Source organism: Carlito syrichta, unplaced genomic scaffold (assembly GCF_000164805.1).
Source record: "Carlito syrichta isolate Samal-C Ts95f unplaced genomic scaffold, Tarsius_syrichta-2.0.1 Scaffold304708, whole genome shotgun sequence".
Taxonomy (NCBI): domain Eukaryota; kingdom Metazoa; phylum Chordata; class Mammalia; order Primates; family Tarsiidae; genus Carlito; species Carlito syrichta.
Window position 1 is genome coordinate 241,097 of NW_007248804.1, and position 19,401 is coordinate 260,497.

General features: G+C 42.4%; 1 protein-coding gene across 1 annotated transcript in view; it reads left to right on the forward strand.

The window, feature by feature from the left end:
* CSNK1G1 (casein kinase 1 gamma 1) overlaps positions 1 to 19,401 on the forward strand; it is a 165,813-nt gene that overhangs the window by 111,918 nt on the left and 34,494 nt on the right. The window contains exons 5-10 of the mRNA XM_021713741.1: positions 3,952 to 4,103; positions 5,563 to 5,797; positions 13,532 to 13,617; positions 16,239 to 16,323; positions 16,597 to 16,745; positions 17,621 to 17,728. Coding sequence (XP_021569416.1) covers positions 3,952 to 4,103; positions 5,563 to 5,797; positions 13,532 to 13,617; positions 16,239 to 16,323; positions 16,597 to 16,745; positions 17,621 to 17,728 — 815 coding nt within the window. The remainder of the gene's footprint in view (positions 1 to 3,951; positions 4,104 to 5,562; positions 5,798 to 13,531; positions 13,618 to 16,238; positions 16,324 to 16,596; positions 16,746 to 17,620; positions 17,729 to 19,401) is intronic.

The window sequence follows — 19,401 nt, forward strand, 5'->3', positions numbered from 1 at the left end:
GAGATGAGGTCTTGCCAAGTTGCCCAGGTGGGTCTCAAACCCGCGGGCTCAGGCAATCCAATCACCTCAGCCTCCCAAAGTACTGGGATTACAGGCTGAGCCACCAAGCCTGGCTCCAACAAAATATTTTAAAACTTAGCCAAGTGTAGTACCATGCCACCTGTATCACCTAGCAGTATACTAGGGTGGCTGAGGTGGGAGTATCGCTTGAGCCCAGGATTCTGAGAGACTGCAGTGAGCTATGATTATGCCACTGTGTTCCAGCATGGGTGACAGAGCAAGACTCTGTCTTTTTTTGTGGGGGGAGAAGTCCAACACTGGCCTGGTTACTCCACAACCACTTAAGTTCTTTTCCTTTTTGCTCTAACTATTCTTGGCACTGTCTTACATCCTCAAGGTATCTGGTAATTTCGGATGACTTCTGGACTTTGAAATAGTCTCATTTCACATTCTAGTCTGCTCCCTTGAAAGAATACAGAACCACTCACTCAGTGATTTCTGCTTCTATCCCATTGGTGTTTTCTGTTGTCAGATAGCCTGGGATTATAACTGGGCAAGTCGCTATTTGCAACAATTGGAAGTTCTGTTATTGGGCAACCCCTTCGAGTGCCCTCCCACTTGGGGAGCTTTTCTGTCCTCTCAATAAATCCTGCTTTCTAAAAAAAAAGTTATTAAGAAAGAAGGGGGAACCAGTTTCGATGGCCTGTAATCCCAGCACTTTGGGAGGCCAAGGCAAGTGGATTGCCTGAGCCCACGGGTTCGAGACCAGCCCAGGCAACTTGTCAAGACCTTGTCTCTACAATAAATAAAAAATTAGCTGGGCATGGTAGCACATACCTGTAGTTCCAGCTCTTGGAAGGCTGAGGCGGATGGATCGCCGGAGCCCAGCAGGTCGAAGCTGGGGTGACTGTGAGTGTGCCACTGCACTCCAGCCTGGGCAACAGAGTAAGACTCCAACTCAAATTTTAAAAAAAGAAAGAAAGAAGGGGAACGTGGATATTAGGCAAGCAACCAACAATCCCTGCCACAACCTGCTTTGAAGAATATAATATTTATATTAGGAAAATAACATTTTAATGACATCAAAAGCTTATGTAGGATATAAATGTAAAAGATCCCCAAACTGCATTTGCCGTGTATCTGATTAATAAAAACAATATGGCTGGGCTCAGTGCCTCAGCCTGTAATCCCAGCACTTTGGGAGGCCCAGATGAGTGAGTTGTCTGAGACCAGCCCGGGCAACTTGGCGAGACCTCGTCTCTACAATCAAATAAAAAATGGCTGGACATGGTAGCACACATCTATAGTCCCAGCTACTTGGAAGGCTGAGGCAGAAGGATCGCTGGAGCCCAGAAGGTCATCGCTGGGGTGGCCGTGAGCATGCGTGCCACTACACTCCAGCGTGGGCGAAGGAGTGAGACTCCAACTCAAAAAATAAAAATAAAAAATAAAAATAAAAGCAATAAATCTCTAGGATAGAGTGCTTTTTAAAAAATCCAAATCAGGACGATTCATTGGGAAGAACTATTAGATTTGTGTATTTTTATTTATTTATTTATTTGAGTTGGATTCTCACTCTGTCGCTCAGACTGGAGTGCATTGGCTGCTTCCGGCCACCGCAGCCTCGACCTGCCGGGCTCCAGCGATCCTTCCACCTCAGCCTTCCGAGTAGCTGGAACTACAGGCGCGTGCTACCATGCCCGGCTAGTTTTTGATTTATTGTAGAGATGAGGTCTTGCCAAGTTGCCCAGGCGGGTCTCGAACCCGCGGGCTCAGGCAGTCCACTCACCTTAGCCTCCCAAAGGCGCGGGATTACAGGCTGAGCCACCGAGCCCGGCTCAGATTTGTGTATTTTAAATAACTGAAAAATGAGTTCTTCAAAACAACAGGGAGGAAAGACATTTCAGCTTATATCTTTTTTTCTCTTTTGGGGAGAGTGAGAATCAAAACAACCACAAAAACAATTGAATAGTTATTTACTGTGCTGGCAGAGCAATGTACACTTTATTAGAGGCTACAGAGCTAGGAATGAACACATTTAAAGAAAATACTCAGCTTTGCAGATGCCACTGCCCTGAGCCTTTTTCCATCAGCCATGATCAACCGCATTGTTTGACATCATAGTTGGCAATGAGCCCTTCAAGCTCTTTGCAGACAAAGTTCCAAAGACAGTAGAAAACTTTCCGGCTCTGAGCACTGGAGAGAAAGGATTTGGTTATAATGGTTCTTCACAGAATTGTTCCAGGGCTTAATGTTCTGGGGTGGCAACTTCACATGCCATAATGGCACTGGCAGCAAGTCTATCTATGGGGAGAAATTTGATGGTGAGAACTTGAAGCATGCAGGTCCTGGCATCTTATCCAATGGCAAATGCTGGACCCAACACAAATGGTTCCCAGTTTTTTGTGGGCACTACTAAGACTGAATGGTTAGATGGCAAGCATGTGGTTTTGGCAAGGTGAAGGAGGGCCTACATGTTGTGCAAATCATGGAGGCCTTTGGGTCCAAGATTGTAAAGACCAGTAAGAAGATCACCATTGCTGACTGTGGACAACTCTAATAAATTTGACTTGTTTTGTGTTAAACTACCAGACCATTCCTTCTGTAGCTCAGGAGAACACCCTTCCAGACCATTGCTCGTGATATACCTATAATCTTCGTTCTCTTGCTACAGTTCTTTTGGTTCCATATTTTCCTTATTCTTTTCCACATCTAGTTGGATTGCAGAGAAATAAAAACTAAGTAACAAAAATAAAAGAAAAAATACTCTAATTGTTCATGAGTTAAGTGGAACAAAATAGACTGATGCAGTATATGAAATAGTTAAATATACACACATCATAGCAATGAATTGCATTCAGTCCAGATATACAAGACCTGTCCTGGAGAGAAAGATATATTAAATGTCCATCATCTGTGCCTTTATCTTACCAATAGAAATAAAAAGGAAGCGGGAAAATGCAGAGAATTTTGTTATTTTAAAAACTTGGAGGCAGAAGCAAGAAGTAGTTCACAGCATATACAACTGTAGACATGATAAACATGAATATGTAAGATGGAAATGCTTCTGCTGTATGAGACCAGATAATGTTTTTTAATGTTCTGTAGTCTCATTAGTATCCACTGCTTTCATGGTAGCAGTTAATGCATATTTACCAAATGCCTCATATTTACAATGCACTTGCGGAGGAAATTCATTAACAATTTGTAGTTGGGTGAGAAATTCTGGATTTTCACTTCTTGATAGCTATAAATTTCAAATCTGGGAAAAATCCAGCATTTATCTTTCTCTTCTTTTCCTTTCATCTTTACTTATCAGCATCCAAACATTGTCTGCTGGCTTTTCTCCAGCTGATAGAAAACAGAAAACAGATTCCTTGTGAAAAGAGAGCGGGTTGTGCTGGCCTGGGGCCAGGCTTTACTCTCTGTGACCTCGCCTCTTTAATTTGAGCTCTCCATAGACCAGTAGGAGCAGGTAGCCCATGTGGCTTTGGCAGTAAGCATAGAGAGTGTTAATGAAACTAGATAATGCAATGAGGTCTGTTAGCCTAGACTTTGAGCTCAGTGAGCCATCCTTTGAACCTTTTATGATACTGCACTTTTGGGCATCCTTTGGGAAGATCCAATAATGGATCAGGAACTATTCTCTGTCTTAAATAGCAGTAGAAATGCCTTTGTCACAATGGCATTAAAGAACTGCTTATTTGAACATATTGTGCAATGACTTAGCCTTTCCCACCCATTAATAGTTCCCATTGAAGCTGTATTCAGTTTAAGTTTCCAGTAGGGAGTATGAAAGAAAATGGAAAACTCACATATTGTACTTTTTTATATCTTAATCGGAAAGCTCACATATTGTACTTTTTTATATCTTAATCGGTGCTGCTACAGTTGTCTCATATTTTGGTTTTGTATCTCCCACTCTGTACTCCATTTCCCCTTTGCTTTCAGGTGAAGGTCTCCCACAGGTGTATTACTTTGGACCTTGTGGGAAATATAATGCCATGGTGTTGGAGCTCCTTGGCCCTAGCTTGGAGGACTTGTTTGACCTCTGTGACCGAACATTTACTTTGAAGACGGTGTTAATGATAGCCATTCAGTTGGTAAGTTGGAGTTGCTATTCTGGTAAAAAATAGACTGGACCCCTGGCCCCATTTCTGTGGGTCTAACTGTAGTGACACCTAGCAGATTCGTACTCACTGGCTTGATAGCATTCTGGGAAGGTGACTGGGGTAAAAGATGTATACTCAGAGAAGTCACACTACATCTGCAGTTTGTTCTGTTTTAAGAACTTGCACCTTGGAGCAATACGTTGCCCTTAACTAAAGTGGAAGCATACAATTCAGGCAAAAAGAGGATGAGTAGGTGGAGTTGTAAAAATGAAAATAATCCATTTGATGTTTCATTTATAGGTTTTTAGCACGTAACTGTATGGTTTTGTCATGTCTCCCTTTTCTCTTCACTGTTGCATCCAAGAAAGATTGACCATGCAACCCATTGTACTAACACTCAGATTCAAAATTGTGTGACCAATAATTTGCCTTTGTTCTCTGGCCTCTGGTTCTCTCAGAGACTGATACAGCTGAAGAGGCAACTCTTGCAGCTCCTACCGAATTACACAACAGCACCAGTTTAAGAAACAGTTGCAGCCGGGCTCGGTGGCTCAGCCTGTAATCCCGTGCCTTTGGGAGGCTGAGGTGAGTGAATTGCCTGAGCCCGCGGATTTGCAACCCTCCTGGGCAGCGAGACCTCATCTCTCCAATAAATCAAAAAATCAGCCGGGTGTGGTAGCGCATGCCTGTAGTTCCAGCTACTTGGAAGGCTGAGGCGGAAGGATCGCCGGAGCCCAGCAGGTGAGGCTGCGGTGACTGGGAGCAGCCACTGCATTCCAGTCTGGGCAGCAGAGCGAGACTCCAACTCAAAAACAAAACAAAACTAAACTAAACAAAAAAACAACTAATTCCATTCATCATTTCCAAATTGTGACATTATAAGGTAAAATTGTATTATCATGGGTTTTTTTTGTTTTGTTTTTTGGTTTTTTTTTTAGTTGGAGTCTCACTTAGTCGCCCAGACTGGAATGCAGTGGCCTCTCCTGGCCACCGCAGCCTCGACCTGTTGGGCTCCAGCGATCCTTCCGCCTCAGCTTTCTGAGTAGCTGGAACTACAGGCGCGCTCTACCTCGCCCGGCTAATTTTTATTTATTGTAGAGATGAGGTCTCACCAAATTGCCCAGGTGGGTCTCGAACCCGTGGGCTCAAGCAGTTCACTCACCTCAGCCTCCCAAGGCGCAGGATTACAGGCTGAGCCACCGAGCCCAGCTGTATTATCATTTTAGCTGAACTGTACTGTCCTACCCTGTTTTCCTAATCTTGATACTTGTTAAATAAGTATTTGTAACAATATTTTTTGGCTTACAAGTCAGTAAAGTGACTCCGTATAGTGAAGAAGAGATTCATTTTATTGTTATTTCAGTAAGTAAAAATCTTTGACTGATAAAATGTTTTGATGTATTTTTGCAGTATACTTCTTTAAACTGTTTCCATCATTTTTTTCTTTTAGCTTTCTCGAATGGAGTATGTGCATTCAAAGAACCTCATTTACCGAGATGTCAAGCCAGAGAACTTCCTGATTGGCCGACAAGGCAATAAGAAAGAGCATGTTATACACATTATAGACTTTGGACTGGCCAAGGAATACATTGACCCTGAAACCAAAAAACATATACCTTATAGGGAGCACAAAAGTTTAACTGGAACTGCAAGATATATGTCTATCAACACGCATCTTGGCAAAGGTGTGTTTATTTTCTGCTCCATGAAAGGGGGTGGGCCATAACAATTTTTTATCCAATAACACTTTTATCCTCATTGTGTATTACAACTCTGGTTCTTATGGCTTCACAAGTCTAAGTGGTTTTTATACTTCAGAAATTAAGATGGTAAGTTAATGATTTTCCTAAGTATTTTATTGGCTGTTTATAGAATCTTAATTCCTTACATTTCCAAATACTTAATTTGTACTTGGATTGCTGTAAATAGATGATAGCATTTAAGTGAGTTTAGTAATGAATTTGGTATTTATTTACATGTGACCCCATATCTGACAGTTCTGAAATGGGGATGGGCATGGTGGTTCACGCCTATAATTCCAGCACTTTAGGATGTGCATGCTCTTTAGCTCCCACTTGTAAGAAAGAACATGTGGTATTTGTCTTTCAGTGTTTGAATTGTTTTACTTAAGATAATGGCCTCAAGCCGGCTCGGTGGCTCAGCCTGTAATCCCATGCCTTTGGGAGGCTGAGGTGAGTGGATTGCCTGAGTCCGTGGGTTCAAGACCCGCCTAGGCAACTTGGTGAGACCTCATCTCTACAATAAATCAAAAATTAGCCGGGCGTGGTAGTGCTTGACTGTAGTTCCAGCTACTTGGAAGGCTGAGGTGGAAGGATCGCCGGAGCCCAGCAGGTTGAGGCTGTGGTGGCCAGGAGCGGCCACTGCACTCCAGTCTAGGCAACAGTGAGACTCCAACTAAAAAAAAAAAGGTAATGGCCTCAGCAGGCACAGCGGTTCACGCCTATAATCCCAGCACTTTGGGAGGCCAAGGTGAAAAGATTGCCTGAGCCCGAGGGTTCAAGACCAGAAGACCAGCCTGGGCAACTTGAGGAGACTTCATCCTTACAATTAAAAAAAAAATTAGCTGGGCTCAGTGGCTCAGCCTGTAATCCCACGCCTTGGGAGGCTGAGGTGAGTGGATTGCCTGAGCCCGCGGGTTAGAGACCCACCTGGGCAACTTGGCGAGACCTCATCTCTACAATAAATCAAAAAATTAGCCGGGCGTGGTAGAGCACGCCTGTAATTCCTGCTACTTGGAAGGCTGAGGCAGAAGGATTGCCGGAGTCCAGCAGGTCGAGGCTGCGGTGGCCAGGAGCGGCCACTGCACTCCAGTCTGGCGACAGAGTAAGACTCCAACTCAAAAAAAAAAAAAAAAAAAAAATTATCCAGGCATTGTGGCACATGCCTGCAGTTCCAGCTACTTGGAAGGCGGAGGTGGAAGGATCATCTGAGCCCAGCAGGTTGAGGCTGCAGTGGCCATGAGTAGCCACTGCACTCCAGCCTGGGTGACAGAGACTCCAACTCAAGAAAAAAAAATCCTGAAAAGGAAATGAGGAAGAGTGCCTCACTACAAATGGACCAGACTCTGTTCACTACACATAATTCTGTGCATAATCATTCAAGAAAGAGTTTCTGTCTTATTGAACGAAAACATATTGCTTTACCATGAGTTTTGCATTTTTTTCAGGATATACAGTCTGTGCAAATATTGCTAAAAGCTCTGAGCAAGACAGAAGATCTTAATTTTTAGAGGAACTACCCCAAGAGAACAGTATTTGTTAAAAAAAAAAAAAAAAAAGCCTAAGGAACAGTGGAGAGGCCAAGGAGGCAGAACCCTGAGCCCCTTGCCAGCTTTTCCAAAAAAGTTTTCCTTTTTATCTGTTTTATATTTTGGGCTTCCATGGAAGATTCTATTTGAAGAAAGAGCCTAGGTGATTGAAAAATGTGTTGAGAACCAAAATCCTAGAGAGTAAACATAGAAGCAGAATGTTATCAGGTTCCAGACTCTTAGACATAGCTAATTATAAGGATTTTAAATACTAATGAACATTTAATTATTTTATTTTGTTTTGTTTTCAGAGACAAGGTCTTGCTTGTCACCTAGGCTGGAGTGCAGTAGCATGACAATAGCTCACTGTAGCCTTGAACTCCTGGCCCCAAGTGATCCGCCTACCTCAGCCTCTCAAGTAGGTGGGATTACAGGCATGTGCCACCATACCCAGCTAATTTAAAAAAATTTTTGTAGATACTGGGTCTCACTATGTAATTGTGGTCTAGTAACCTTCATTCCTCAGTCTCAGTTACCTTGTATATAAAAACGGATATGATAATTGTACATGTAACCTCTTTAATAACCTTCCTTCCTCAGCCTCAGTTATCTCATGTATGAAATGGTATGATAACTGTACATGTAACATAGGGGTGTGTGGAATAATGTATATAATGTTTAACATAATGCCTGGTAATCATAATATCACTTCCTACGGTAGTTATCCTTATTATTTACTCAACAAAATATGTTGTGAGCATTCACTGTGCATCAATCTAGGCTCCTTCATCTCTTGGTATGCTGCCATTCCTGCCAGAACTTGGAGTTTATTTCCAGATTTTAGAGCTTTTTAGGTAAGATCCAGTCTGTCACCATATTTTTTGCTCTCCATATTACAGAGAATACATACAGATAGTTGTCACTGTTCCTTAAACTCTCTCATGTCTCAAGTCATAGAGGGTTTCATAGGAACTCTAATACTACTGGTTTTTTAATGTGTTACATCCTTTTATTGTAATGAAGAAAAAAGGACTGGGATGCTTATCTTAGAATGGCTTGGAGAGAGTCACCCCTAAATTGTGTAAGGGCGGAGAACAAGGAAAGGAGCCTCTGGAACCCAAAGTTACCACCAGTCATTGTCTTAGTCTGTTTTGTGTTTCTGTGAAGGAATATCTGAGGCTGGGTGATTTATAAGAAAAAAGGTTTGTTTAGCTTGTGGTTCTGCAAGCTGTGCCAAAAGCATGGCACCGGCATCTGCTCAGCTTCTGCGGAAGGCCTCACACTTTTCCACTCACAAAGGAAGGCAAAGGGGAGCTGTGCAGAGATCTTATGACAGTGTGAGTGGGGCGGGTGTTAGGCCTTTTTAACAACCAGCTTTGGAGGGAGCTAATGAGTGAGAACTCACACACCCCTGGGGGGAGTATTAATATATTCATGAGGGAGCCACACCCATGACCCAGGCACCTCCCTTTAGGCCCTAGTTCCAACATTGGAATCACATTTCAACGTGAGTTCTGGCGGGGGCGGAGCAGACATCCAAACCATAGCAGCCACATTCCCACTGATGAGGCCCACTGAGACAGCCCAATTTGTATTATTTAATGGTTGAAATTAGGGTAAAATCATGGGATTACCTTGCCCTTTTCCTTCAACAAATATATTTAACCTAAAGTCGGGATGTGCATGTAAACCGGGCACAACTTTCTGGCTGGTGGAAAGTAAGCCTTAGCCGGGCTCGGTGGCTCAGCCTGTAATCCCGTGCCTTGGGAGGCTGAGGTGAGTGAATTGCCTGAGCCTGCGTGTTTGAGACCTGCCTGGCAACTTGGTGAGACCTCATCTCTACAATAAATCAAAAACTAGCCAGGCGTGGCAGCGCGCCCCTGTAGTTCCAGCTACTTGTAGTTCCAGCTGAGGCGGAAGGATCGCTGGAGCCCAGCAGGTCGAAGCTGCGGTGGCCGGGAGTGGCCACTGCACTCCAGTCTGGGCGACAGAGTGAGACTCCAACTCAAAAAATAAATAAATAAAATTTTAAAAAAAGAATGCAAGCCTTCACAGTGTTGAAGAATTTTGTGTCTTAGTGGTTTCACTGGTATTGAAACTTTTCGTCTTTGACTTGCATAGAAAAATGTGGGCAGGCCTGGCTCGGTGGCTCAGTGCCCAGCACCCAGTGCTCAGTAATCCCAGCATTTTGAGAGACCGAGGCGAGTGGATTGCTTGAGTCCACAGGTTCTAGACCAGCCTGGGTAACGTGGCAAGATGTTGTCTCTACAGTAAATAAATAAATGAAAATTAGCCGGGCATGGTATTGCGCACCTGTAGTTCTGGCTACTTGGAGGGCTGAGGTGGAAGGATCGCCGGAGCCCAGCAAGTTGAGGCTTCGGTGGCTGTGAACTTGCCACTGCACTCCAGCCTGGGCAAGGGAGTGAGACTCCAACTCAGAAAAAAAAAAAAATGAAAAATGAGGGTATACGGAAGTAATGAATTGACCAAGTATGGAGTTCAAAGAAGTATGGAAGCCGGGCTCGGTGGCTCAGCCTGTAATCCCGCGCCTAGGGGTTGAGTGGATTGCCTGAGCCCACGGGTTCGAGACCCGCCTGGGCAACTTGGCAAGACCTCATCTCTACAATAAGTCAAAAATGAGCCGGGTGTGGTAGCGTGCGCCTGTAGTTCCGGCTACTTGGAAGGCTGAGGCGAAAGGATCACAGGAGCCCAGCAGGTCGAGGCTGCTGTGCCCGGGAGCGGCCACTGGACTCCAGTCTGGGTGACAGAGTGAGACACCAACTCAAAAAAAAAAACCAAAAAAAAAAAACAACAACAAAGAAGTATGGAAATAGAGCATGCTATGACTTTCACTCTCTTATTATTTTTTTGAAAGGCCCTAATGCCTTAAATTACCAGATGATTTTAGAATTTTAGAGCTGGAAAATTTGATGCAGGAGTGAAACATGTTTAACTGCTGCCTCAAACTGTAGGAAATTTGCATGCAAAAGGATGACTAGTACCCTACAGGGTAGATGAAGCAAGAAAAGTCAACTTTCTTAATAGCAGTTTGAAGGAGATTTTTGGGAAAATGATCACTAATGAGAAGGAGAGATACCCTGACAGAGATAAATAACATAAAACTGAGTTGGTATAGACTCTATGAAAAATGATTTAGGGCCGAGTTCAGTGCTCACACCTGTAACCCCAGCACTTTGGGAGGCCAGGACGGGAGGATTGCTTAACCCCAACAGTTCGAGACCAGCCTAGGTAACATAGCATGGCCTTGTCTTTACAAAAATTAGAAAATTAGCTGGGCATGGTGGCACATGCCTGTAGTTCCAGCTACTTGGAAGGTGGAAGGATCGCCTGAACCCAGCAGGTCGAGGCTGCAGTGACTGTGAGAATGCCACTGCACTTCATTCTGGGTGACAGAGTGAGACTCTGACTCAAAAAAACAAAAAAGCAACAAAAAGTGATGTAGACTTTTCAAATAGTCTAAATAGACTATTGTATTTTCAGCTGAGGAAACTGAGGTAGATGACTTTGCCATGCCTGTTCTCACTGGATTAAGTTAATGAAAAGGATAAACCAAGACCAGATCACTGACCTGTTTTAGGAAACAATGTTTTTCCTATTATACCATCCCATATTCTATAGCTATTTTTCATTGTCTCAAGATTCGAAAAGTTACTTTATTACTTATTACAGTGAGTTAAATAAGTTTTTAAATCTCATTTTTCTCCATTTTTATTTTAGATTCAGAGGGTACACGTGCATGTTTGTTATGTGGCCCTATTGTGTAGTAGTGGTGGGGATTCAATCTCTGGTGGCCCAGTCCTCAGATAGTGAACATTTGTACCCAGTAGGTAATTTCTGAGCCCTAACCCCCTGCCTCAGCTCCCCACTTTTTGGTGTCTGCAGTGTTATGTCCATCTTTGTGACCATTTGGCTATGATTGAGAACATAGGGTGTTTGTTTTTGAGACAGTTCAGTGAGGATGATCTCCAGTTCCATCCATGTTGCTGCAAAGGACATCATTTCATTCTTTGATGACTTCATAGTCTTCCATGGTTTATATATACCACATTTTCTTTATCCACTCAGTCACTGATGGACGCTTAGGTTGTTTCCATGATTTTGCTATTTTAAATAGAGCTATAAGGAACATGCTAGTACAGGTATTTTTTAATAATTATTTCTTTCTCTTTGGGTATACCTGTGTAGTGAGATTGCTGGGGCAAATGGTAATTCAAGTTTTAGTTCTTTTTGATCTCATTTTATAATTGTGAAGATAAATCTTTTCTCTGTAGACTTGATTAGTATTGAAAATGTGGAAAGTGTCGCCCTCTAGTGCTCATCTAACTAAAATTCTAGTAAATTTTTAATTACCAAGGGGCCTTGTTGCAGGAAGTGGATATGAAAATGAAGAGGCAATGAGTAGGTGTGATACAGTGTGAAAAAAACTGCAAAGTGTGATTTCTCTCTCTGCCCTGCCTTGTGGGAGCTCTTGGCTCACCCTTTGTGTTCTTTTCTCTTTTTTCATGTATGTACTTTAGGTTCTATTAACAAACTGTTTTTGCCTGCCTGCTGTTTTGTTTTCAATTACATATATTTTGTTACAAACTTCAGACAAGCCATGTAGGCAAAAGATTCTGATGGTCTTGCTGTTTTTGTTATTCTTTTTCAAGTATTTCAATTGATATATACCAACTCAGTTTTATGTTAGTTATCTCTCTGCAGGGTGTCTCTCCTTCCCATTACTCACCATCTTTCCAAAAACCTCCTTCAACTGCTGCTTAGAAAACTCCTTTCTTTCTTCATCTACCCAGTAGAGTACTATTATTCTTTTTCATGCAAATTTCCTACAGTTTGAGGCAGCAGTTAAACAAATTACGCTTCTGTATCTTGAGTTGGCTGAGTGGCTTTCCCTGCCTCTTTGACTCTCTTAGATTTTACTTTCCGTACAAAGAAAGCACAGTCAAGTTGAAGGTAGCATCTTAATCTTGCTTCTGTAATTTATTTTGCTAAAGCTTTAAACTTCATTCTGAAATATAAGCACATAAAATGTCTGAGATAAACCATAAGTGACAAGTTAGAAATGAAGACACATACTACTTATATTCAAGTCTGACAACCAAATAGTTGTATAGAACGTTTTCTCAGATAAGTTGCAGCTATTTTTTTTTTTTTAAAGATGGGTACAATTCAGGATTGGGTATATAAGTGGTTACCATGCAAGTAAAGTTTGGTCCTCCCTTTGGTTTCTACTTTGCCTGGTTTGAGATCAGGTACCCTTATTGATGTTATGTCCTCCTCCTTCAAGTTGCAGCTTTTATGAACTATTCTGTAATTATTTATCATCTTTACCTTCCCAACTAAAAGGAAAGAAAAACCTAGCAACTTGTTCTAGATAAGTTCCCAGATTGCAGGGACATTGGGTTTTTTTGTTTGGGTTGTTTGGTTTTGGGATGGAATCTCATTGTGTTGCCTAGGCTAGCCTCAAACTCCTGGGCTTAAGCAACCCTCCTTCCTCAGCTTCCCGAGTAGCTGAGACTACAGGCACATACCACCACACCCAGCTAAATTGGGGGGCACCTTAGTAATACATTTTAAATTTTTCTCAAGGAGGTTATGGGACTAGGTATAAATGGAATGAGAGACAAGAGATTATGCATTACTTTTTTAATGTTAATTTTAAATTGTTACTTTTTTTGATGAGTAAAAAGCACTAAGCATGTATGTTAGGCATTCTGCAGGCTTAACCAGAATAAGCTGTTTTAACAGTTTTGACTGCTTAATCTACTGCTCACTTTCCCTGGTGGTAACTAAAGTATAATTGTGGACCATATACTGGAAATAGCTTTTCATTTAAATTGTCCCGCTTTCAGGAAGGTGACAGCGTTGAGTGAGGGGTGTTATTCATGGTTTAGTGATTTGAGCTTTGTTTTAATTCAAGATTTTCTCTTTTCACAGATCTAGACAAAGGAAGTACACATTTGTTTTTGGTTTTGATCTAAAATACTACCCCCAGTCTAGATATACAGAGAATTATTAATAATAAGCGGAGCCTTTCCAGAGCAGAAGGATTTCTGAAGGGATTACTTGCTTTTGAACCCCTTTCTGTTTTAATAACTACAAACGTAATGTGTGATTCTGTCTTCCCTTTTAGAGCAAAGCCGGAGAGATGATTTGGAAGCCCTAGGCCATATGTTCATGTATTTCCTTCGAGGCAGTCTACCCTGGCAAGGACTCAAGGTATCCTTGAAAGTATTCCGTGAAAGGCTTTGTTTCAATGCTCGTTTGTTAATGAAGGGGCTCTGTCTTGATGTTTCTAAGAAGCATAGAAGAGAAGATTGGCTATAGAGATGAGAAACAGGGACTAGTTACATTATTCTACATTGTAAATGCTAGCCTGGGCTTTGGAAGCTCTATTGTGTTCACTTCGTCTTCTTCCCTTTTTTAGTGTTTACTTCTTTGTCTTTGGGTTTTCCATCATCTTTTCCCTTATTCCCTCCCAGTCTTGGTAGTGCTGCTTTTCTCTCTGTTGGTATTATTCCTCTACCACCATTACGTAGCAGAAGGAGTGTTCCCAGTATGTAAGGGAATTTCTGGAACATGTTGATGGCAGCAGCTGCTGTACATTTTACAAGAAAGGCTAGAAGGGTGTTCCCCTCGGGGGAACTGGAAAATACTTGTCTATCCTATGTAGTTTAAGGCAGCGGCCCTCAACCTTTTTGGCATCAGGGACCAGTTTTGTGGAAGACAATATTTTCACAGTGATGTGAGTGGGGGCTGGATCATCAAGCATTCGATTGTCAACCTAGATCTAGTCCATCACAATAGGGTTTGCTCTTCTCTGAGAATCTAATACCACCGATCTGACAGGAGGCGGAGCTCTGCTCACCTGCTGCTCACCTCCTGCTGTGCAGCCCAGTTTCTAAGATCTGTGGTCTGGGGGCCAGGGACTGTTGGCCTAAGGAATGGCCTGAACTAAAATGAAAATCCAGGTTTACCTTTACTGTTCAAGTGTATTATTGAGTTAATGCCTATTTAGACAAGAGCCATTCTTTGCAAAATGTGTAGAGTTGAAATAGGCCTTCCTTAGATAGGTCAGTACAGTGCCTACATGCCAGAGTTAACTATTATTTATTATAATAATAAACATTATAATTACTCTGTGCCTGTGACTGTTGGACTAGGAAATGGTGAGCTTCTGACCCACTTTACGTGCCATTAGATAGTTAATTGTGAGGCATGTGTTTTAGTTGTAATTTATTTCAACATGCTAGTATGGAAAGAAACAATAAGTAGCTTGATATACTCCAGTACATCAATTTTGCTGTGCTTTCTAGGACATTTTCCTAAAAAGTAAGGCTTGTACCCATTTTCTTTGAGCTTTTTTTTTTTTTTGCCTTTAAATTTTTTTTTTTTTGCCTTTAAATTCCTCTCCTCCATGATTTTTCCTAGTCATATACATCTTCTCATTGATATTGACAGCTTTCAAATGGAGTTTCAGATTCTGCTTTTTCATTATATAGCCTAATGATGCATGAGTGCATTATTATTGTTGTTATTATTATTGTATTATTATTATTATTGAGTTGGAATCTCTTTTGTCCAGGCTGGAGTGCAGTAGCACACTCACGGCCACCCAAGCATTGACCTGCTGGGCTCTGGTGATCCTTCTGCCTCAGCCTGCCAAGTAGCTGGAACTACAGGCATGCACTACCATGCCCGGCTAATTTTGATTTATTGTAGAGATGAGGTCTCGCCAAGTTGCCTGGGCTGGTCGAACCCGTGGACTCAGGCAGTCTACTTCCCTTGGCCTCCCAAAGTGCTTGGATTACAGGCTGAGCCATCAAGCCCGGCCGATTGTATTATTAATTGCTTGAAACTCTCGTGGTCCGTGAATTATTTTAGTGGTAGTTGTAAATCTAAACTTTCTCCAGTTTCCTTCAGAAAACTGTTGTTTAGTGCCACAGGGTAGGTAGAACCTGACAAGAGTCCCTTGAGAGCCCACTGTTGGTCCAAGGTCCAGAAGCCCTCTGACTACAGTTCTGAGCATACCAGATGGACTGCTTTGAGCTACTGACATACACCAAACATGTTAGCCATGGCCATACCTAAGATAACTATTTCCCTCTGGAAGTACTTTGTTGAAAGGCAGTTTTTCACACCTTATTATTTTTTAATTTAAATTCTCAAATATATGTAGTGGAACCATCCATTTCCCCCATCTGGATTAGCCGTACTTTTATCTTTTTTTTTTTTTGAGTCAGAGTCTCACTCTGTTGCCCAGGCTGGAGTGCAGTGGCACACTCATGGCCACCACAGCCTCAACCTGCTGGGCTCAGGTGATTCTTCCACCTCAGCCTTCTAAGTAACTGGAACTACAGATGTGCACCACCACACCCAGCTAATTTTTAAAAATTTATTGTAGCGTCTTACCATGTTACCCAGGCTGGTCTTGAACCTGTGGGCTCAGGCAATCCTTTTGCCTCCACCTCCCAAATTGCTGGGATTATAGGCTTGAGCCACCATGTCTGGCTAATGCTTTTATCTTAAAGCTGATCCATAGAGATTACAATTTTGAAAATATTGCCACATAGTATTTTTATTTTCTTAATCTAGCCACTTATCTCATTATATTTGATATTGTTTGTCTGAGACTACTATTTTTACAAGTAAAACTCTCCAGAGCACAGCAGATGTTTATACATATCTAAATATCTACTACATTTCTTGTTAGTGTTAGAAAAAAGTGAGACTAGCATATCCTGTCAGTTTGAGTGAAACAATCATTATGTCCAAAAATATACTGAACTTCTCATACTTAATACCTCTTTCCAAATGATTGTCCTCTTTACTCTCTACAGGCGGATACATTAAAAGAGAGGTATCAAAAAATTGGTGACACAAAAAGGAATACTCCCATTGACGCTCTCTGTGAGAATTTTCCAGGTAGGATGCTAGGATACTTCAGTCAGTGGGACTGAGCCTTGAAAGCAGGTGGAACCATGGCTTTGTATCTCTAACTAAGGGTGCTATTAGGATAACTTACATTTCTTTTTACTGCTATCTAGACCAAAGTTTTATCACTTTTGTTTGGCCCATAAAGAAAATACCAGTGTCAGATAATCTGTATAAATATCCCTTGTGTGGTCCAATATACCCCCTACCCACCATGGGAAACATTCAGCTAATAAGCATGACCTTTCACCTCTTTCCAAACAGAGGAGATGGCAACTTACCTTCGCTATGTCAGGCGATTAGACTTCTTTGAAAAACCTGACTATGAGTATTTACGGACCCTCTTCACAGACCTCTTTGAAAGGAAAGGCTACACCTTTGACTATGCCTATGATTGGGTTGGAAGGCCTATTGTAAGTATCCTGTTTTTACCTCATCACCTCCTTTCTCCAACCAACACTGCCCTACTTCTTTACTTGCCAGTCTTTCTGCTGGAGTCTTTAGAAAAGCATTCCTTTAATTGTAGACTTTATGTTTACCAACCTTTTCAGGGTGTTGCCATAGGTTGCTCTTACTGGAGTTAGGAAGTAGGAATTGTGTATTTTTAACTTGTGTGTCCTGTAATACCAGAATTTAAGCCAGATTTCTAGAAGAAGTTTTATTTGAATGATTCAAAGTTGGTGCTACTTGAGCTGCTAAATCACTTGACTTCTGTAAGAGTGGAACTCGGCATCATAGGAAGTTTTAGACTTGTGTTCTGGTCAGGGGTTCACAAGACCAGAATATGCTAACAGATATCTCTGTAGGATGGTTTCTTATTTTCTTTTTTTTAATTTTTATTATTTTATTTTATTTTATTTTTTTGAGTTGGAGTCTCACTCTGTCGCCCAGACTGGAGTGCAGTGGCCACTCCTGGCCACCGCAACCTTGACCTGCTGGGCTCCGGTGATCCTTCCGCCTCAGCCTTCCAAGTAGCTGGAACTACAGGCGAGCGCTACCACGCCCGGCTAATTTTTTGATTTATTGTAGAGATGAGGTCTTGCCAAGTTGCCCGGCCGGGTCAGTTTCTTATTTTCAAAGGTAAGCTACTCTACAGTGAACTATTGAGGACCAGGCTACTTCCCCCTTGCAGATGAGCAAACTGAGAAGACAAGAAGACTTGAAACTGCTCTTGGTGGCTGAAAAAAATTATTATTACTACATTAGCATTAGAATGAAACTGCCCTTTGCAGATGCCTCAAATTGGACCTGTTTTCTCCCTTCTGACTTTCTACTTCATTTTTTTCAGCCCACTCCAGTAGGTTCTGTTCATGTAGATTCTGGTGCATCTGCAATAACTCGAGAAAGCCACACACACAGGGATCGGCCATCACAGCAGCCGCCTCTTCGAAATCAGGTGTGTGTTAATCCTTCATTCTTTCAGACACTCCACTTCTTCAGGACTAATATTAAAATCCAAATTCTTTGATTTCTCTCCATTAGTATATATAATGAAATTAAAGACAAAAGACTTTCCATTTCTTACAGATCTAGTATAGCTTTCTACCAACCCTCAGGGAATATGTAATGGCACTGAGATGTGACCAGGCACTTTATATGAAGCATCCAGTCTAGAGCATCTGGTCCTGTCAGAGTCTGTTGGCTAAAGCAGAACTGGCTTATATAAGTTAGGATCCAAGACAGTCTGCCACAGACCCAAAAGACTTTCTGAAGTACAGGATGTACCAGGTAGCTCACTGTGGATCTTATTTAGTCGAGTCTAGAGCTCTTGCCAGCTCTTATTTTTCCTTACTGGTTAAGAAGGGTAGGTAGCCTGTAATCCCAGCACTTTGGGATGCTGAGGCGAGAGGATTGCCTGAGCTCAGGGGTTCGAGACCAGCCTGGGCAACTTGGTGAGACATTGTCTCTACAATAAATCAAAAAAATAAACCAAGCATGGTAGCACACACCTGCAGTTCCAGCTACTTGGAAGGCTGAGGTGGAAGGATCACCTTAGCCTAACAGGTCGAGGCTGCAGTGGCCATGAGCATGCCACTGCACTCCAGCTTGGGTGACAGAGACTCCAACTCAAAAAAAAGAAGAATGAGAAATTTGGACTTCCAGTTTACCTGGGCGTGAGCTAGAATCTCCACATCACTCCCTGCCCCTATACTCAGGTTAATTGTAGGTAGAACTGGCCAGGATCTGAGATGAATCTGCAGTGAAAATTCAGCTTTGCTTTAGGCCACTCCAGAGAAGTCCTTGTTGTCTGGTCTTCATAGTTTTGAAAACTGTGGTCTAGATAAGGGATATATCAGCCTAAAGTCAGAAGTGACAAATACACACACACCAAAAATAAAACTCAACAAATTTGACAAAAAATTTTTTTGAGGTGGAGTCTTATTCTGTCACCCAGGCTGGAGTACAGTGGCACGATCACTGCCACCATAACCTTAACCTGCTGAACTCGGGTGATTCTTCCACCTCAGCCTTCCAAGTAGCTGGGATTACAGGTGCCACCACACCCAGCTAACTTTTTGATTTGATGTAGAGATAATGTCTTGCTGTGTTTCCCAGGTTGGTCTCAAACTCCTGGGCTCAGGTAGTCCTCTCACTTTGGTCTCCCAAAGTGCTAGGATTACAGGTGTGAGCTACCATGTCCAGACCAACAACATTTTTAAAAGGAACTGATATATTTGGGAAGTAAATGTAACAAAGGAATTTTGCTTTTTTTCTTTTTTGAGTTGGAATCTCACTCTGCGCCCAGGCTGGAGTGCAGTGGTACGCTCACGGCCACCCCATCATCGACCTACTGAGCTCCAGCAATCCTTCCGCCTCAGCCTTCCAAGTAGCCCGAACTACAGGCTTATACTCCCACACTCGGCCACTTTTTTTTTTTGAGTTGGAGTCTCACTCTGTCGCCCAGATAGGAGAGTGCAGTGGCACACTCCCGGCCACCGCAGCCTCATCCTGCTGGGCTCTGGAGATCCTTTTGCCTCAGCCTTCCAAGTAGCTGGAACTACAGGCATGTGCTACCACGCCCGGCTAATTTTTTTTTTTTTTTTGAGTTGGAGTCTCACTCTGTCACCC